Source organism: Stylophora pistillata, chromosome 4 (genome assembly GCF_964205215.1).
Source record: "Stylophora pistillata chromosome 4, jaStyPist1.2, whole genome shotgun sequence".
NCBI lineage: Eukaryota > Metazoa > Cnidaria > Anthozoa > Scleractinia > Pocilloporidae > Stylophora > Stylophora pistillata.
Window position 1 is genome coordinate 3,300,920 of NC_142522.1, and position 19,081 is coordinate 3,320,000.

A 19,081-nucleotide genomic window follows, 5' to 3' on the forward strand; every position below is an offset into this window, starting at 1 on the left:
GCGAATTCATGTCAGTGTCAAAAATAGCGGGATGAAACTTGCTGACAGTGAAACTTTGCTAAAAAATATTTTAAACAGCTTTTCAATTAGAGAAAGGTTTTTTTTTCCAGCCCATCTGGTTAAGCGATGTTTGCATATGTTCCATTTTTAGCAACAACTTTCCAGATTACGTCATCGTTTTAAATCACATGACAGTTTTCCATTGTACACATGCGCACTTTCGTTGCAAGTTTCTTTCACTTTTGTAGAAATACTGTGTGCATATTGTTGGATTGCAGGGTTACAGTCGCTGTTTTTGCTCCCTTAACACAGGGGAGGCTTGACTATGGCAGGTTTTGAGGACAATCCCTTCGCTGGGGACTCAGAAAATCCGTTCGCTGTAAGTATTCCTTGTGTGAATAAGATTGTTTTTGCTTCACAATGCAAGAAGAACACTCGTTTACACGCCGACGGTAGTGATCTCGGAAATTTTGATTCTGAGACGTCGAAGTTGATTCTTTTAACGTGCCTGGAATGCCTTACCTTTACAGGATCCATCGGTAGCTTCAGTTACGAACAATGCCTCTAGAGGACTGGAAGATTTTAATCCATTTGCGGACGCAAACAACTCGCAACCAACAGGCGCTAAGGTTGTTCATTTCCATAGTAGTGCTACATGTTGCATTTTTGTTTAAAGCACTTTAGTTTCTCAGAATATTGATAATTTTTTTTAGAAGGGCTTTGAATTCAAGGGAAAACACCCAAAAATACTAAGGGTAATAGTTGTATTGACTCCTTTCCTTTTTCTGAGAATGAGTGTTGACTAATTAAAGTCTCTTTAGAAGACTGATGTGTTTTCATGTAAACCTGTACAGATGTGATTATACTGAAGTTTTGTCGCGATATACCTGGTGGCCAAATTTACATCACGAACTCCAGCTCCTAACCTTAGCAGCCCAAGGTGTTGGGAAACAAAATTTCTCACGTTAGAATCCACGCGGGGAATATGCTCACTTAAACCTCATGTTTGCGAAAACCTCTTCAACAGACATGTTTACCTTAAAATTTCCTCCTGCAAAGAAGCTGATATGGGATCAAGTACGCTTGCGTTTATAAAACCTTTATTTAATTTGTTTTGCATCGTTTGGTTCTCTTTGCTTTACTATTTTTAAATGCTTGAAAACTACGTTATGCGTTGAGAAGGAAATGATATAAACCCGACGTGTCGATTTTGTATCGATGTAAAAGCATATAGCTACGAACTCAGTAAAGGCCTATAGCTATTAAAATTCTCGGTTGCTGGTCGTCTCACATAGTGATTTATCGTGTTCAGACTCAAGGGATACCAGCTTTTGATTATAAGTCCTCAATAGTTAATTGACCAAACGATAGGTCGTCTTAAATCCAGCAGAACGAGGAAGCAAATTGATTATTCGCAAGGATGCAGTTAAATTGTGACAGAAAATTCTCCCAAGAATTTGTTTGCTCTTAATTTAACATTTATGAGCTCGTTTTTTTACATTTGTTTTCTTCTATCAGCTCTCTTTTAAAACATTGATTAAAACCATGTAAAGCCTTGTTCATGATCAGAAATACCAGTCAAAGGGTAGCCACAGTAGATCACCATTAGGTCATGATGCAAATATGAGTAACTTGATTGAAAGTGTTGTCTTTGTTGGTTCCAAATATCTTGTGCACATATGCAATTTTGTTGTGATTTCATTTTACATGTGATTAGCTTTATTTTGTTTTCTATCCGATCACCATACACGATTTTAAACTGAAATCAAGAAAAGCCAGATGGGATTCCTGAATATCATTGAAACGCAGCACTCTTAATAATATTTACAAACTGAAGCATTTGCCTGTTGTAACATAACAATATAGATAAAGAATATTTTTCAATGGGGTACTACATGTATATGTAGCCATAAATTTATAAAAACCTGTCAGTAAAATTGAGAACTTGAGCAAACCTGGGTAAAACAGTTTCATCAATTTGAAAACTTAAAACATGGAATAAATTTGGCCCACCTATAACAGAAAGGTTGTCAAAAAAAAAAAAAATAAAATAAAGAGGAGAACAAAGCAAACAGAAAATAGCATTTTTGGTTGTTAATTTTTTGTTCAACACTTTAAACTTCTTTTCTTGTACATGTATACCAAGGCAAAATGCAATACTGCCTGAGCAAGCTCTTGTATGTTGCTATAATATTATGTTTTTGTCTTTGTGGGTCAAAGGTTTCTTTTTTCTAATGGTGCTGTTCATTGCTTTTTCCTTTTTGTAGCCTAAGACAACACCAGCTGTCCAACCCCCTCCTCTCCAGCCAACTGCAGCAGCTCCCCCTTCTCAGCCAGCTGTGCTTCCAGCTAAAGAAGAACCTCCTGCTTACGTGGTATGTGCAATATGTGTTATACCATATTTATTTGTCTATAAGTCAAGTGGTTTTTTCACAAAACTTTACCAAAATCTCGAAAATTGGAGCTAGAGAAGGGTTCTCGGCCTATAGCTGAGTGTTTTTTCCAAACATAATTTTTCCGAAACAGTTAATTCAAAGGATTTGATTTATGAATTATTAGATTCGCCGACAGGCAGGGACACTGCAACAGCTTGCGCCAATCACTGCGGGCCTAGTAAACCCACCCATCCCACCCAGGGGAGGACATCCATCACACAGTAATCTCGTGTGTGGGAAATTACATGCAACGTCTCCTACCCCCAACCCTGTAGGAGACGGGATCTCCATTTATTCGTCCTTATCTGAGAAGACTAGGATATCTAACCATTTCTTGATGTTATAGAAAGGTAGCAAATTGTTCTCAATTATTTTAAGACCCTTAGTGTTGGTCCGGCCAGGGCTTGAAGTCTTGACCTCCCACACAACAGTCCAGTGCTCAATCCATTGAGCTAACTGGGAGGAGGTATACAAGGAAAACTTGGTATACAAGGAAAACATATATATTCATCTACAAGCTGAGATATTGCATGCAGAAATAAATAATGAAACAAGTTGAAGTTGGTCATCAACCTTTATTTATGTGGTGGCTTCTAAAGGAGGCCTTTTTTTGGGGGCATGGTAAATATGGCTTACTGTTCGTCCTCAGTGTTGTCAAATTCGTCGACCATCTCCTCCTCATCCATTAGTTTTGCTGTTTCTTCTGAGTAGATTGCTTTATCTTCTGTGCTGTTTAGAGCATTAAAGATTCTGCAGGGTTTGAATGAGTTTATAGATCTTGTGAAAGTGTTTTGATGGTTTCGAAACTGACCAATCAGAATTGCCTATTCCCACGATTGGTAAACAAACATGTCATGTATTACGGTGTTGAAATTTGCGATCACGTAAAAAGAAAACTTACCTTGGCTTCTCTGCTCTGTAAACCAGTCTAGTAATCTCTCATCCAGTTGCTGATATTTTGGAGTGTAATAGCCCATCGTTGTATGTTTCACTGACATCTTGAGCTCTCCATCAAAGAGGTTCTCTTGATCTTTCCTCCAGTGGCAGACCATAGGCTCACTGATGATGTGCTCTCTGGCCATCTCGGAATTGTCTTTGACGGCAATACTCCATTGAAACACTTTTCTGTTTTGAAACGTTTACATTCATTTCAGTTTATTTGAGAATGGAATTCTCTGAATATGGTCTCGGCTTGTAGCCGAGCATTTTCAATTTACATGTTTTAAGAACCTTCCCGATTAAAACAGACCAAAGTTTACTGTCTTAGCTTATAGCCAAGTTTGGCTCATAGTTGAATAAATATGGTATTTTATTTTAGAAGCAGAAATCAGAGTAAGTTGGGAGCCAGTTGTATTTTTGGGTGTGGTGATTGTGTCTCCCACTCAAAAACACCCTCTGGTGGTGATTGAAAAGGAGAGATTGTATAGACTTCCTCAGTATTTAATTCTCGTACCTCCAAATACACTACAGTAACAGGACTTTAACTTAGAAATTCTCTGAGAGCCTTAGCAAACTTTACTAAATACACTTATCTAAGAAAACATTTTCTCCTATGTGAACTTTGCGCCCAACAAAACTGTCTCATAAAAGGGATAATTGACAGGAAACATTCCTCTTCCAGAAGACACAATACATTTGTAATAGTCATGCTCTGCCATTATTTCTCAATAGCTTGTGCACAGACGTGTCTCCCTTTGCCCTTAATGCACAAAATTAATAACAAAATAGACATAACAGAGATAATGCAAAAATTTTGGTACGCAATGTTTACCATGTAACGCATTAATCTAAATGAAGTAGATGAAAGATAATAAATAGGTGATTATTTCTGATTCCATTTTCTGCACACATTTTGCACAGATTGCAGAAGAACAGGAAAATCTAAGGAAAAGGCAAGAGGTACTTGTATGATGTCTTCATCAGTGTTACATGTGTGCATATACAGTTTGTTGCTAGAGGGTGTTCCAAGTTGTGGCTGTTTTGGTAGTCATTTTGATGACTAGATTTTTAGTGAAAGCTGCCAAACTGGTAGCTTGTGTTTGATATTTACCTAGCAAGGTGCAAAAATATTTGGTTCTGAGTGTTAAAGGTCATAAGTTGAAAGTAGATGAACAAGCATTTTGAGTTTTCCAGCCTTGAGATATTGTATAAACCCTCTAAAACAATTTACAGCTATATTGGTCTTGTATCTATCTGCATATATATTATAATAAATGTATTCATATCATTGCAACTAAAATGAAATGCTTGTGAACTTTTTTTTTCAGGATTTAGAACGTAAAGCGGCAGAGCTTCAAAGGAAAGAACAAGAGTTACAAAGAATGCAATTTGGAGGTAGAGACTTAAACAATAACTCCCATAAAAGACCAAAACAGAATTTCTCCTTACAATATCAAATCAATACCAAGAAGACATATGGGGAGAATATTTAGAAGAATATCAGTTAGGAAATTATTGGTAGATCCAAAACCAAATTTTCAGCACTAACATCATCAGAAATCTATGGTGGACAGTAAGGAGAATTACCGATGAGATCTTGGGAGTGAAAGGGAAAAATCCTCAGTCACTCAGTGTGTGTAAACACGAGTGCAATTGGCCAATAACAGGATTTTTTTAATTCGAACGCACGAACTGAACAAAATCATTTAATCTGAAGAGGCTGCTTCTGTAGTAAGGAGTAGTAAAAATTAATTGTTAACTTGTAATTTTTATTGCCAGACCAACTTGGATTCAGTTGTTTTTTAGTTGCAAAAGGATTCCTGTGCAATCTGGGTTCACTATCGCAAGAGTTCTGACTGTTAAAATTTGACCAGCCAAAAACGGGTAGTGTCCGAGCAAAAGCATGTCGACTGGACAACGTGACTGGTGACTGCCTGTTAGTTATTTGCAGCCTTGGGCACCCTGGATTTCACAGTTTCAGAGCACTGGGCTCCCTTCAAGTTTTCATAGAGCACAGCCTTGCTGTAGTGCACATTACTCAAAACACCTTTATTAACTTTCCACACCTTGGAAAATGTTCCTGTGCATTTTTTGAATGGGTTGTTATAAAAAAGTAATGAAGGACAGACCATGCCAAACTATTTTGGTGAAGTATTAGAAAGTACCCTGTTTTATTTTCTTAAGCTTAAATTTGGAGTGCTATATGGGATTGTAGCATTGCACTCAGCAACCTGTAATACCTCTTCATGTACAGCAACAATCAGGAGAAAGATATTAAAATGCATATCATTGTTGTTTTTTTTATTTGTTTTACAGGGTATAGGGAAAACAATTTCCCACCTCTCCCACAACGGTGTCCTTGCAAGCCATGTTTCTTTCATGATATCAGCATTGATATTCCCATTGAATATCAGTGGACTTGTAAAATGGTTTTCATCAGGTGGCAAGGCAAGTGCTTATGTTTAATGTTTATGTGTAACCAAATTATGGATAACGTGCTAATGCCCAAAACATCAGCTTTACGGTGGCCAACTGTATATTATCAAATCAGTTTATAAAACCAAATCATCCCACCATAGATAAACATATTGTATCCTTTCATAAGAAACATGGTATTTTGAACTTGTCCATCAAATGAAGTAAGAAGTGAAACCATTGTCTGTGGAAGATGGCTTTGTAGAATTCAAGTTCTAACACAGCATAAGCTCTGCCACCTATGACTGGCCAAGATGAGATGACATGGACAGGGTACATTGCAGTGGTATTTTTTATGGTCCTGTAATGCTGGAAGGCAATCGCCCATTTACATTTTCAGTGCAAGGTGAAGTTGAGAAAGTGCACCTGTTTTTCAAAAAGCAGGACTAATTCTGAGCACAAGAAAGCCTATGATAACTGGCTGTCTTTTACAGCATTTATGAAAATGAGATTTGAGCTTTTTGGAGGTTTATTCACTAAGAGTGTACTGGATTTTAGACTACTTTAGTATAAACTGGATATTGTCAACAGTTAGCTGTACAACTGTACATATACAAGTTTTAACACTTGTAAGTTGTTATCACCTCTGAATCTGTGGCACTTTTGTGCAATATTCAGCTTATATAATTATTATATTTACATCTTGCATATCATGCATGCATGCATATTTGCAGTCTACAATGCAGTTTTAAGCCTTTTTATTAAAAGAGAGAGACAGAGACACAAAACCTTGAAATATCTGAGTTGCGTACATTTTTAGTTATACATGCGAGTTTTAAAAGTGTTGTATGTTTTTGTATGCACCAGGTCTTATTGAACCATTGGTGTTATCTTGAGTACTTTACATGAACCTAAAGTTTCCAAATAAAAACTAAAAAAGGAAACACATGAAGGGTTTTTTTAAGAAATGTGTTGTATCATATGAACAAATAGCATGACACAACTTTCCAGAATACTTTCCAACCATAAATTAAATGTCTTTAAAGGCTTGACGACACGTACGACAGCCAACCTTTTTGATGTGGTCAAGCTTTAAAGAATATCTTTAAAAGAATTGAATTAAATGGGGGCTGTAAACTCATATTAAGGCTGGAAAATTGGTTCAAATTGATCACTGCTGCCTATTGGACAAAAGGTCCCCTCCGTGACAGTCCCCTCCGTGACAATAACCACGAGCACTTACTGTTCCTGTACAATGTAAGAGAGGAGTAAGGCCTTTTCCATTTAAGGCAGTTGTATCGTTGATTAACATCTAAATAAACTATGTACTAAATTATTGTTGCTGCCGTTATACATTCACAGAAATCTGAGATTAAATTTTAACTTTCAGTTTTCATAGTTTCTCTGGTCCCCTCCATGACAATCTAAATAAATGACTAATTCCCCCCAAATGTGGAAGAAGTCGTTTGGAAATAGTTTGATTTAAACCAATTATTAGCTGTTCTATCCATTAGAAGTCCTCAGTGAACTGAATTATGTTAAGCTGGGGAGCTATCCATGATATTCTCCTCTGAATTGTCCCCTCCGTGATATGCAAAATACTGTGGAATGACCCAGCACTAAATAATTTTCTAAAAATAGATGGTAGTCTGCATTGAGTTTGTAGATGCGAGTCTCAAAATATTGGTTTAAACCGATTGCTTTTTATTTTGCTGTGATGTTATTTTTGTGTTACCTGTATGTTGATTTCTTTTGTTCTGCTATTCTTTCAGTGTACAGTTTTACAATGGTTTTCAACTTCCTTGCTGCATTTGCCTTGCTTGTTAAGGGTGCTGACCAAGTACATGAGGGAGAAACTTTTGGATTATCCATACTCTACCTAATTGTAAATGTTCCTTTTTCATTTCTTGGTTGGTACCGACCATGCTATAATGCTCTGAAGTAAGTGCAGATGTGATGGGGTAATCAATAACATTTAAAGAAAATTGAGTTAGCAAAGTGATTGTCTAAATTTGGTGATCCATTGAACCTGTTGACTTCCAGTGGGTGATGTATATGTAATGTCTTCATACACTGTTATCCTGCCAACAAGTTATGACTCAGAGATATTCACACAGGTATAAGGAACATGTACATGTAGCTGGATCCCATTAAGAAATGGTTAGCGTGCAGCGTGCAACCATCGAGTTATGGATGCACACGGGAGGTTGCTAAGCACGAAAGAAGCGCAAGAGGTGAGTGCGACTCTAGCCTCTTGAGTGCTTAGCAAACCTCCCAAGTGCATCATAACTCGATGGTTGCAGGCTGCACGCTAACCATTTCTTTTATAACATTGAGACTTTCAAACATCTTTTGTTTTGTGTATAAATATTTAATTGTTCAACCAGCTGATTAAGTTCCTGCTCGCTCAATCTCAAACTCTAAGCTGGAGACCCGACAAAAACCTTGAGCTCGAAATTTGGCAGCCCACAAGAATTATCTTCCTTATTTCCGGAAATATCACAAAATTTGTCCATATTTCACGAGCAAAATACCTGCAAAAAACAGGAATTATGTTGTGTGTAGTGGCAACATTGACGGAAAAGTTGCCATGAAAAAAAAAAGAAGCAAAACAAACTGACGTCAGCGTGCAACCTATGGGCAAATGGATCGAGCGTATGAGCCAATCGGAGCGCACACTTTTGTAAAGCCATGTTGTAACACCAAATGATTGCAACTACAGTAATTCATAAGGGAATGTGTAGCAGCTAGAGGGGTGAATTAACGGTCAGATTTTGGGGAGGTTAAGGGTGAAAGTTATAGTAACGCACAAATGTAAGTTGTTTTGAGAAATCAAGTTTCAAAAGACTGGAGGAATTTTTGTGGGAAATAACTTACTGTAATTTTTGAAAGCAGAAAAAAAGCAATGGAGCCCTTGATGCGCATGTGCACTCCGTGCTTGTACAAGCCATGTTTCCATTTTAGTAGTGTAATGTTAACTGTAAACTGTATTTTCGTTCTTGTTGTTTCTTTCAGGAATGACAGCTCCTTCAGCTACATCATATTCTTTCTCATCTACTTTCTTCACATAGGACTTAATATATTTTACTGTCTTGGTATTCCTGGTGGTGGAACCTGGTAAGTTTTCTTTTCATTTAGACCCTTGATACAATTTTACTCTTACTATTTTTCTGAAATGTTACACTCCAGATTGGGTTTGGTATAATGAATTAAGGGGGGCCAATACTGTCAACTTGTGGAGGCGCGGTGGCCTCATGGTTGGTGCGTTTGACTCCAGATCGAGTAGTCCGGGTTCGAGCCCCGGCCGGGACATTATGTTGTGTTCTTAGGCAAGACACTTTACTCTCACAGTGCCTCTCTTCACCCAGGTATATAAATGGGTACCAGCAAATTTAATGCTGGGGGGGTAACCCTGTGATGGACTAGTATCCCATCCAGAGGGAGTAGAAATACTCCTAGTCGCTTCATGCTACAGAAACTGGAGTTAAGCACCGGCCTAATGGGCCACAAGGCTCTTAAACAGACTTTACCTTTTTTAATTCTGTCAACTTAGGTTTCATGACCTTGATCTTGTTAATCCTTGTAACCATTTACTTTGTAGCAATCCAAAAACTTTGTCTGTCTCAAGAAGACTCTTCACAGACATTCAGTGATGGTATTTCTAATCTTGTTTGAAAAAAGGAAAAATTAGCAAAAGCATGTCAAAGATTTCTAGATTTCTTTCAATTTCCAACTTTTTGGTATAATTATTTTTGTCCTGAAGTAACTCCCTCATTAGCCATTTTCTAAACGAGCGGTGGTCTGGGTACGATTTGCCACCATAAAGGCTCTTGGGATCGTTTGGAGGGACAACGTGAAGGTAAACAAACGTGCATGGCGCACTATAACTGCTGTACTCCAGGCTGCACTAATAATTACAGAAATGCACCTAACCTTCAGTATTATAGAATTCCTAAAGACCCTGATATACGTAGAAAGTACGTGGTTCTTATGAGGAACGAGACGCTGAAATTAGACTCTACGAGTACGCGGATTTGCTCAGCTGATTTCGATGGAGGAGAAAAACTTATCAGAACACACTTGCCTTCAATTTTTCCATGGACAAAACCGACAGCTCCACGTAGAGAACTCAAGAGGGCCAGTTTCAAAGATGTGCAGAAAATGGAGCAAACCAAAAAAAAGAAAAACAACACTTGCTCAAATTGCTCAAATTACCACTGTTGTAATTTGCTGTTCACTTCTTTTATGTTATTGTTTTCTTTCTCCAACTGCTGAATCTCTCCCTTTAGCTTAACAATTTCTTGTTCACTTGTTTGTATTCTGTTATATAAACTGTTTAGTTGGTCACCAGTAAGTAATGTTTGTATTTCCACACTGGTACTGGTGTCAGCATTAACACTAATATTTTCCGACTGTTCTTCAAATTTAAAGTTCGCTTCCAGTGGTAACTGAGCAAGTGTTGTTTTTCTTTTTTTGGTTTGCTCAATTTTCTGCGTATCTTCGAAACTAGCCCTCTTGAGTTCTCTACGTGGAGCTGTCGGTTTTGTCCATGGAAAAATTGAAGGCAAGCGTGTTCTGCTAAGTTTTTCTCCTCCATCGAAATGAGCTGAACAAATCCGCGTACTTGTAGAGTCTAATTTCAGCGTCTCGTTCCTCATAAGAACCACGTACTTTCTAGGTAATATCAGGCTCTTTAGGAATTCTGCAATACTGAAGGTTAGGTGCATTTCTGTAACTATTAGTGCAGCCTGGAATACAGCAGTTATGGTGCGCCATGTTTGTTTACCTTCACGTTGTCCCTCCAAACGATCCCAAGAGCCTTTGTAGTGGCAAATCGTACCCAGACCGCCGCTCGTTTAGAAAATGGCTAATTGACAGGGCTGGTGATAAGTTTGAAAGAAGACTGCAAATTAGCAGTGTAAAGGCCATGTTGTTTAGTCAGTTCCGCAAGGTTCGTAGGAACCTCCATTCAGACTCTGATTTTGGAATCAATTCACATTTTTAAACCTTTCCTATTAATTTATGGATTCAATTCCACTCAAAACTGGGAAATTACTGCTATGCTAATGTTTCCCATGGTATTTCAATAATCAAATAATTTTTCATCACCACTTTTGACAAAGTAAATTAACTAAAAAAACTGACCAAAGATGGTTGACAAGCCTTTTAGCCAGCTATTAGGTATTATTGACAGCTCTAATTGACAAAGTGTACTCAGTCACATTGGCTTACACATCTATGATATTCAAGAGTACACTAAATTATTAGTATATGCATGTATTAGAATATGCATGCCCAGGTTTTCATCATTCTTTGCTGCAATATCTGTCTAATGAAATGGAAAGGTTGCAAGAACGTGCGTTGCGGATGATTCAACCTTACTTATCCTACGCTGGGGCTATAGTAGCTCTTTACATTGCATCACTGTACGAGGGGAGGGAGATCTTGTGTGATGCTCTATTTGATCAGATTGTAAGGGACGAAAACCACAAGCTTCATGATCTGCTGTCCCACGCAACAAGTCCACCTATCGCACCTGCAGCCAGAGATACTTCAAGCTACCGATTTGTTAGACAAATAGTTTCAAAAACACATTTATCATGGCCAACAGTTTTAATTATTAGTAGCTATCTTATTTGTATTTTGGTTTTTGATGCTTCTCTTATTGTATTTTATTGTAGATTACACTTTGCAGCTTTTATTGTAGTTATCTTAGAGTAAGAGATAATTTATTCCCATTGTAAAGTAAGTCGTATTTCAGCTGGCCCTGGGGCTGCAATGATTTTACTTCCTAATAAAGGTATCTATCTATCTACTAATACAGGCTGTAGGTAACTCCAATTTTTTCCTGTTTCAGTGGTTTTATCAATGCAACTCAAGTAATTCACCAAGATGTAGCTGTGGGAGCCATGATGTTCATAGCAGCAGTATTGTTTTTAGTGGGTGTCATTGCGGATATTAGCCTCCTTATGAAGGTACAGTTTGTACAGATCTTATCCGATGTTTCAAATTTCCTCAAGCAGCCAACATTGACACAGGATTCTTGCTAGTCGTTTTTCACAGCGGGTAAAAGTTGTAAGCACAGTCAACGTATGACATATTTTCAAAGCAGTAACATCTGAGAGGTATCTACACCACATAGGTAGCAGAAGACAATTGAAATTTTAAATTAATGACAATATCAGTGTTCTCCTTTTCAGAGGGGTAACTGGTGAAATTTACCACTTGTAGTAATCGTCTCTTATGACCACCCATAATTGCTTTGAATTATTGAAAATTCAACAGGTAAAAGGATCGTTCTTCCAGTTTTGTTTCCACGTGGAAACAAAACATCAGATTTGTAGGAAATGGAGGGTGGGGGTGGGGGCTAATTGTGTGGTATATACTTCTGAGAACTATCTGGTAACACCAAAGTGACAAGGATATGTAGTTATTAGCTTTCTAGTTAGAATCCTCTAACAGTTTCAGTGTAGGGGATTGCAGGGGTAAGGTTGTACACAACTCTTGGATTGGTAGCCAATGGAAGTAATTGTGGTAACTATTTAATTTTTTGTATGAAAATTTCTTAGGTCCACACGATCTACCGATTAGCTGGTGCTAGTCTGCAAAAGGCACAGGGTGAGTTTGCAAGTGGTGTGGCTTCCAATCCACATGTGCAGAGTGCTGCAACCAATGTTGCTGCTGCTGGAGTGCGAAGTGCCATGACCAATCAGAAGTGAGCAGTACTGGAAGTGGAAGGAAGTACAATTACACGTTTGAAGAAATGCATAATCACAGGCTGTGTATGGATATGTTTTGCCCATACATTGATGATCACGTATTTTTGGAACATTTTTCTAATTATATTCTTGTGTAGAACCATTTTCATTGTTTGTGAGAGATGAGAAATTATGGTGCCACAGTATTTGCTTTGAAAAGCATAGTTTTTAGTTTAATCAGTACAAGTTGAACTAGCCTTTAAAAATGTATCAACACTTATATGATAATTTCCTGGTTTTGTTTTGGTTTCCAGGATTCAATAAGACCAAAATTGGGGAAACTAGGAAAGTGTTAATGGTCTTTTTCAACCATACCTTAAAGTAATCTAGGGCTTTCTTTTACTGTGAAAAGATCCGGATAACCTGGAAGAAAGCCAAGGCAAAAAGATTATGTGCCGAGAGTTTTGTTAGCTTGTGCAAGCGTCAGTCCTGTGTAATTTATTCAAGTGTAAGGCCATTGTAGTGAATTGGAGAAAGAAATTGGGAGCTTCAAGAACAAGGGTTGAGAAATGTAGGAGAGATGATCTAGATGCCCAGAACAAGAGAAAATTTGGACAATTTAAGATGGGAGAAGAGCTTATGAATGACAGTAGTAACTGTTATTCATTTATATGATAAGCCATCCTGTTCTTTGCTCTATAGTCATCAGTAAAAATTTTCATTCCAAAAAGTGGGCTTAGAAGGCTGATAAACTAGTACAGAAAAGGATACTAATGATGTCCACCATTTAAAAAAAGAGGTTTAGTTCATCTTAGAATAAAGCAAGCCTAAGGAGAAGTGTACTAAGTTAAATATTAGCCCAATTTGTTACAGTGTACAATCCTGGTTTGGGTTTATTTTTGGTTAGGGTTGAATGAATCTGCAGTAAATTAAAATTATATGATTTATTTATCTAATATAAGGTAGCATTAACATCTAGTTTGGCCTAGCCAAAGTCTTAATTTGTATCGTAGAACATACAGGTAGCAAACTATTGTATATCTAGTGACACTACTTTTGCAAAGTTTATGGGTTTCCATTCATTTCACTTAAGATTGAGGGGAGCATTTGAAAAGTGAAGTGTTACACTGAAAAGAAGTTTGTTCTTCTTAAGATTTTTTTGGATTGCTATTTGTACAGTATACTATAAAGTTTTGTTTGATAGGGAACATAACTTTCTCTAAGAGAGTACACCACTAAATGGAAGTAGTCACTCCACTTTTCAGTTCAGAAGTGTTGTGACCAGTGGACCAAGGATTATGCCTCAGGAACTGTTTGGCTTGTTAATCACATTGAAAGTAGAGGTGGCATGTATCATCATCTTCTGTGTGTAAATTGTACACTCAGTTTATTGGTAAAGCTGATGTTAAAACAGATGTAAGTGATAATTTGTCAAATTAAATTAGAGGTTCTTCTACAAAATTGTCTATGATGATATTTGTTACATTTTAAATAACAATATTTCTCTTTGATTCCCTTCCCTGCAATAAACTACACAGCTTCCTTAACATTGAATTAAAAACTCTTGAGGAGAAGGACTTGAAGGGGGAAAGGGAAGGAAGAGAGAAAAAGAGAAGGAAAATAAAAATACAAGAGCAGTGACAAACTGCTACGAAACAACTCTTACTTCCTAGAGAATTTAGCATATAAAACATGTACAGCAGCATGAAAGGAAAGCACAGCAAACGTGCGCTCAAAACTCAGATGGCATTTGTTGTATCTCCTTGTACTGAGAAGATCCAAGCTTATTCATCAACTGTGGCAGCTGATCTACACATCCTCTGTCATCGTAGTGAAGGCAGTAGTCCAGTATATATCGGATGCACTTGGTGTTCCCTTCATCCTCCTGGTCGCGACAGCTTCTAAAGTGACATGGACTTTTCTGATTTGTGTAGTCAAAGTCGCAAGGGTCTAAATCTCTGTATTCTGGCTTGTGCAGATCACTGATTTTCAGGCCTAATTCCTGCCAAAAAAAAATTAATGAATAAAAAGAAACATCAGTTCAAGATTATTATAGCACAGTGGAATCAGATTCAGTCCAATGAACATAAAAAGGCCTGGACCAAGAATGTCTCCCGCAATATGCATGTATTGTTTACTAACCCTATACACCCTAAAGTCAGTGTGCATATTCTCCCTTCTGTTCTTTATACATTTCCCAAGGTGCTGACAAGGAGAATTTGGTGAACAATCAAGAGCGTCTTGGTGATGATTTCTTTCATTCATGTGACTATTGTTTGATTCGGCGGTGATGTTGCAAGGAGACATTTTTTTTAGGTGCTTGTCACTCTCACAGGTCAAAGGGTTAACCCTGTCACTCCCAAGATCACATTCATAATTCTCCTTACCGTCTGCCATACAATTCTTATGATGTTAGTTTGGAGAATTTAGTATTTTGATCCACCGATAATCCCTTGCCTGCTTGATATTGTATTGACACGGTAAGGAGAAATTCTGTCTTGGTCACTGGTGGGAGTGAAAGGGTTAATTAAGGGGTCAGTTGAGTGGTTGCATTTGACTCCTTTTGAAAAAAAAAAAAAACATGGTCCTGAACTGTCTTTTGGCTCTGTTCTCAAATGTACCTAAAGTTTGTTCTGCACAAAAAACTACCAAATGGTAATAACACTACCAATTGAAATCAATTTCTAATATGCATGAAAGTGGACAATGAAAGGCAAACCACTCAGAAAAGAACTGAATCCCATTTCACTAATCAGAACTGAAGTCGTGGAACATTTGATTCATATGTAACTCTGAAGCACTTTCAAATTTGAACAAAACACTGAGAAATTTAGATTTTGCCTGGAACTTTTCATGACAATACGAGACCCCAAAGATGAGCTGTCAGTACCCCAGATTGCAAAAAAACATTTGATTAACCCATTACATCTCACTCTAAAAGTTATCTTCTCAAGTTGTTCCATACCTCTTCCAGGTAACCTCCATCCCCCCGTGTCTGTGGTGCATTGGATTTGTCACTTTCAAACTGATAATTGCTCATGAACACCTGCTGGTCCTTGCATTTTATTCTTGGTGTGTAATCACTCACATTTTGAACCCATAACTCATACTGAGCCAAGACATTTCCAAAGGAAAACCTTTCTGTAAATAATTTATATCTTCATTCAGTAAAGAAAGTACAGTTTACTATAATGATAATTAAATGAATATCAATCACACTGTGCAAATTTTTTATCAGAGGTAATTTGGTTGGCATAGCCTGGAATGGAGAGTATCTTGATTACCCAATACATTTATAGCAAAACCAAAGTAGAGTGCGCGCTCTGATTGGTCTATTTAGCATCCACCATTTGCCCATGGGTGTATGCTGCTGACACGAGTTAATAAAAAGACTAGTTTACCTGCGCTGGTTTTTTTTCTGGTCACATATGATTTGTTAAATAAAAGGTAACTATTTTGCTTCAATCAATGTATCAATGTTATGGTATAAAACAAATGGTATAGTCTATTGAGTTATGGATGCACTTGGGTGGTGTGCTCAACTTTCAAGAAGCTAGAGTCGCTCTCAGCTATCACCTCGTGCAACTCTTACACTTCTTTCATGCTTAGCATCCTCATTCCCTTATCAGTGTATGCTGTGGTGTTTACCATTTGTTAAGTATTTACAGTGTGTTCAAACACCCAATGTGCTGGCACCCAGTTTGCAGCCCATACCTTTTTCAAGACTTTTAACTGGTAGTGCCTCCCTTCCAGGTTTTTTAAAAGCGGGTTTGGATTTCCACCACAAGGCCACTGCTTGTTGACGCTCAGGTCTATTATAACAATGACAGAAAACAAACATTACATTAAGGCAAATGTATCAAAGACACTTGCCTCAGTAGACATACCCTTCAATCAATACTTCTTAGGTTGGACAGGTAAACATTTCCTCAGATGGAAAGAATATACACGCCACATTTACCTAGATATAACTTGATGCCACCACATCTGAGGGATATAAACAATATCTCCTTCTTCAACATTGGCATGGTGATACCGAACTTTCATGACATTGGGAAATTTCTCTAGATCAACAGCTTGTGGATTGATGTCCAAGACACCCAACACCCGTGACTCATCAGAATACAGATGTGTGGAATAAACTGGAGACACCATGAGGACAGATTTATGTCCATGAATGACACACAATAAGTTCTCATCAGTATCAATGTGAATGGATGACGATGTTCCCCCAGTGCTCATCCAGAAATAGGACACAAAAAAGAATGAGCTCATTTCTTCGCAGCGCAAACACAGAGGAAGAATCACATCTTTTCGCATGTCTGGGAGTACTTCATCAACAAGGTAGCGATTAGAATGATTGTAATGAGAGAGAAATGTACTCAGCTCCATATCAGGGGGGACGTTCCATTTGTCGTCATCCTTTGTTTCCATGTGAAACCTTTCTTGGCCATAAGTTGTATTCAAGTATTCATCTGTCCACTTTGTATATGCAGGCCAGTATTTCACAGCACCTAAATAAGTAAAACAGTAATTTTCTTGACTTAATCATGCAATAGCCTCTAAATAACACTTCCTCTCTCCTGATGTGCACTTGCATTTAAAGTCATGGTATCTGAATGATTTATGGTAACTCTATATACATGTAGACCAAGTAATTTTCATAAAATGCATTTGTAGTACATGTAGTAAGAAAAAAAAATAATCATATTCAAACACTGACAAAGAAACTAGACTGTAAAAACAGTTCACCTTTAAACACAACTGGCTTGTGCTTTACTACATAATTCATATAGAAATCCTCAGGGGAAATCATGTAAGGAAGTTCTTCCACAATGAAATCAGGAGGACGATGTGATCCAAATGGTTTCATATGTCCACGCTGAAACATTTCCTCATCTGTTAGATTATTCTTGGCCACATTACAACCTTCACCGTACTGATTCCCACAGGAATGAGTCTCTGAATGGTGCGAGGAATACTCATGGCACAAAATTAAACTCACAATACAGAAAAACTCAGTGAGGGTAAAAATCTCAAAAGATCTTTTACTTGAAAATAACATAATGTAGTACATCTGTGAAAAAAAAAGAGTTAAGATGTGATGTTAAATAAGTTTAATAACTGATCTAAATGTCTTCAAAGCTTTAAGCTTCAGTGATCTTCGAGCTTTGTGATGTGATTCTTGAATGAAAAATCATTATGTTGTTTCAAGAGGAACATCATGGTTTAGCACCCTCCTTTGAGCAGTTAACACTTTCATTTTCTTCCTTAATGACACCATTGTCAATGCCTAACTGGCTGCAGATAAGATACACTAATTATGTACCAGTATATATTCACCCACATTGTATACCACAGCCTTGAAAAGGAATTCAAAGATACATGCAACCTCTCCACAAGTTACGCTTTCTAAATTGTTCTACATGAAGGAATATTTTTTTCTGGTTTAATGCCCTCTGACAAATTGGTGTGTTGATAATATCCTGAAGAGCTTCACTGGCCTAGTTTATTCTAGTTTATTTCTTTTTGCAAAATTTCCATTTACTTCTCTTTAGGCAGTCTGATCTTGATGTCAATACATCAACATTTACTAAAGAGTGTAGAGCTCGTTTTAAAGTTACAAACAAAATACTAACTTAAACCAAATAAGAGCTTAATTGAATACTCAAACACGAAAAGCTTGTCTGAATTTTTGTTATCGATGATTAAATGCAAACTTTAATCTCAAAGCATCTGTTTTTACAAAGTTGGCATATCGTATTAATCACTTATTTACGAGGGTCTAATTTTCGCGGGCAGTTCTGTTTAAAATGAAAAAAAAAAGAATTAAGGTTATTCTTACTTAGTGGAGAAAACTTACTCATTGAGTTATCAGCGTTCAGATGCTGAGGCGTTCAGAAGGTGAGCAAACTAATATAGTTGTGAACAAGTTAATACAAGTTAATTTATCTCAATCAGCATATTAAACAACATTTTACTAAAAATTATGCCTGTCTGTCCAAAACCACCGCAAAGCTTAGGTAAAATCGCGAACTTGTAAACGTCTGACCTTCGAAGTAAGTTTATTTTCTCTGCAAATCTCGTCTTTCGTCACTTGGGAAGGAAATATTGTTTCTGCAATTCTGTTGTCTAAGTGAAACCCAGTCTGATGAGGCAATTCGTAGCAGAACAATCAAGGACAGGAAAACCAATGACAGCTGCACCAACAGCTGATACACTTCCTGAAAATCTGGAGCGGGGACTGGAGCTGAAGTGAAAGTCTTTTTGAACAGCGGTAGCTCCTTACTGAACATGTATTATGATAACCAATTCCCAGTCTCTTACAGAATTTGTTCATTGACTTGGCGGTCATTCTACAGAGATTTTGAAACATAGTTTTGCTTCAAAATATGGCTTCTGTATCCGATCCTAAACGACGACTTAAAATCCAGACTGGAGTAGTAAAGAGGTAAATTCTCGGATCTCATTTTTTTCTGTATATTGCGCTGATCTTTTTAAAAACTTTGTTTCTGTAGCCACGATGTCAAAATTGTCATTATCTGTTTTGTTTGGAGTGCTTGTTTTGACATTGTAAAAATGGTTGTTACGGGT

General features: G+C 37.4%; 3 protein-coding genes and 1 long non-coding RNA gene across 4 annotated transcripts in view; 2 read left to right on the top strand and 2 right to left on the bottom strand.

The window, feature by feature from the left end:
• Positions 1-219: 219 nt before the first annotated feature.
• LOC111321686 (secretory carrier-associated membrane protein 1) lies at positions 220-13,948 on the top strand. Its single transcript, XM_022924637.2, has 10 exons — positions 220-379; positions 531-629; positions 2,268-2,375; positions 4,296-4,334; positions 4,703-4,769; positions 5,691-5,822; positions 7,562-7,730; positions 8,805-8,906; positions 11,647-11,764; positions 12,359-13,948. Exons 1-10 carry the CDS (start codon positions 326-328, stop codon positions 12,506-12,508), a joined length of 1,038 nt encoding a protein of 345 aa, XP_022780372.2. The 5' UTR covers positions 220-325; the 3' UTR covers positions 12,509-13,948.
• Positions 3,069-3,772, bottom strand: LOC148732050 (uncharacterized). The gene is made up of 2 exons (XR_015999711.1): positions 3,337-3,772; positions 3,069-3,185 (listed from the first exon to the last, which is right to left on the bottom strand). It is a non-coding gene; the product is annotated as an uncharacterized LOC148732050 (long non-coding RNA).
• Positions 13,413-18,697, bottom strand: LOC111321685 (uncharacterized). Its single transcript, XM_022924636.2, has 6 exons — positions 18,540-18,697; positions 17,240-17,564; positions 16,449-17,001; positions 16,202-16,299; positions 15,453-15,628; positions 13,413-14,489 (listed from the first exon to the last, which is right to left on the bottom strand). Exons 2-6 carry the CDS (start codon positions 17,562-17,564, stop codon positions 14,220-14,222), a joined length of 1,422 nt encoding a protein of 473 aa, XP_022780371.2. The 5' UTR covers positions 18,540-18,697; the 3' UTR covers positions 13,413-14,219.
• Positions 18,698-18,778: 81 nt separating this feature from the next.
• Positions 18,779-19,081, top strand: part of LOC111321764 (tubulin-specific chaperone A) — a 6,771-nt gene continuing 6,468 nt past the window's right edge. The window contains exon 1 of the mRNA XM_088756094.1: positions 18,779-18,938. Coding sequence (XP_088612220.1) covers positions 18,880-18,938 — 59 coding nt within the window. The 5' untranslated portion in view covers positions 18,779-18,879. The remainder of the gene's footprint in view (positions 18,939-19,081) is intronic.

Coding starts and splice junctions, on each gene's coding strand:
- LOC111321686 (XM_022924637.2), top strand. CDS start 326: ATGGCAGGTTTTGAGGACAATCCCTTCGCTGGGGACTCAGAAAATCCG. Junction 4,770..5,690: donor ACAAAGAATGCAATTTGGAG/GTAGAGACTTAA, acceptor TTTGTTTTACAG/GGTATAGGGAAAACAATTTC. Junction 7,731..8,804: donor CCATGCTATAATGCTCTGAA/GTAAGTGCAGAT, acceptor TGTTTCTTTCAG/GAATGACAGCTCCTTCAGCT.
- LOC111321685 (XM_022924636.2), bottom strand. CDS start 17,564: ATGTACTACATTATGTTATTTTCAAGTAAAAGATCTTTTGAGATTTTT. Junction 16,300..16,448: donor TGGCATCAAGTTATATCTAG/GTAAATGTGGCG, acceptor TTGTTATAATAG/ACCTGAGCGTCAACAAGCAG. Junction 15,629..16,201: donor AGTTAAAAGTCTTGAAAAAG/GTATGGGCTGCA, acceptor AATTATTTACAG/AAAGGTTTTCCTTTGGAAAT.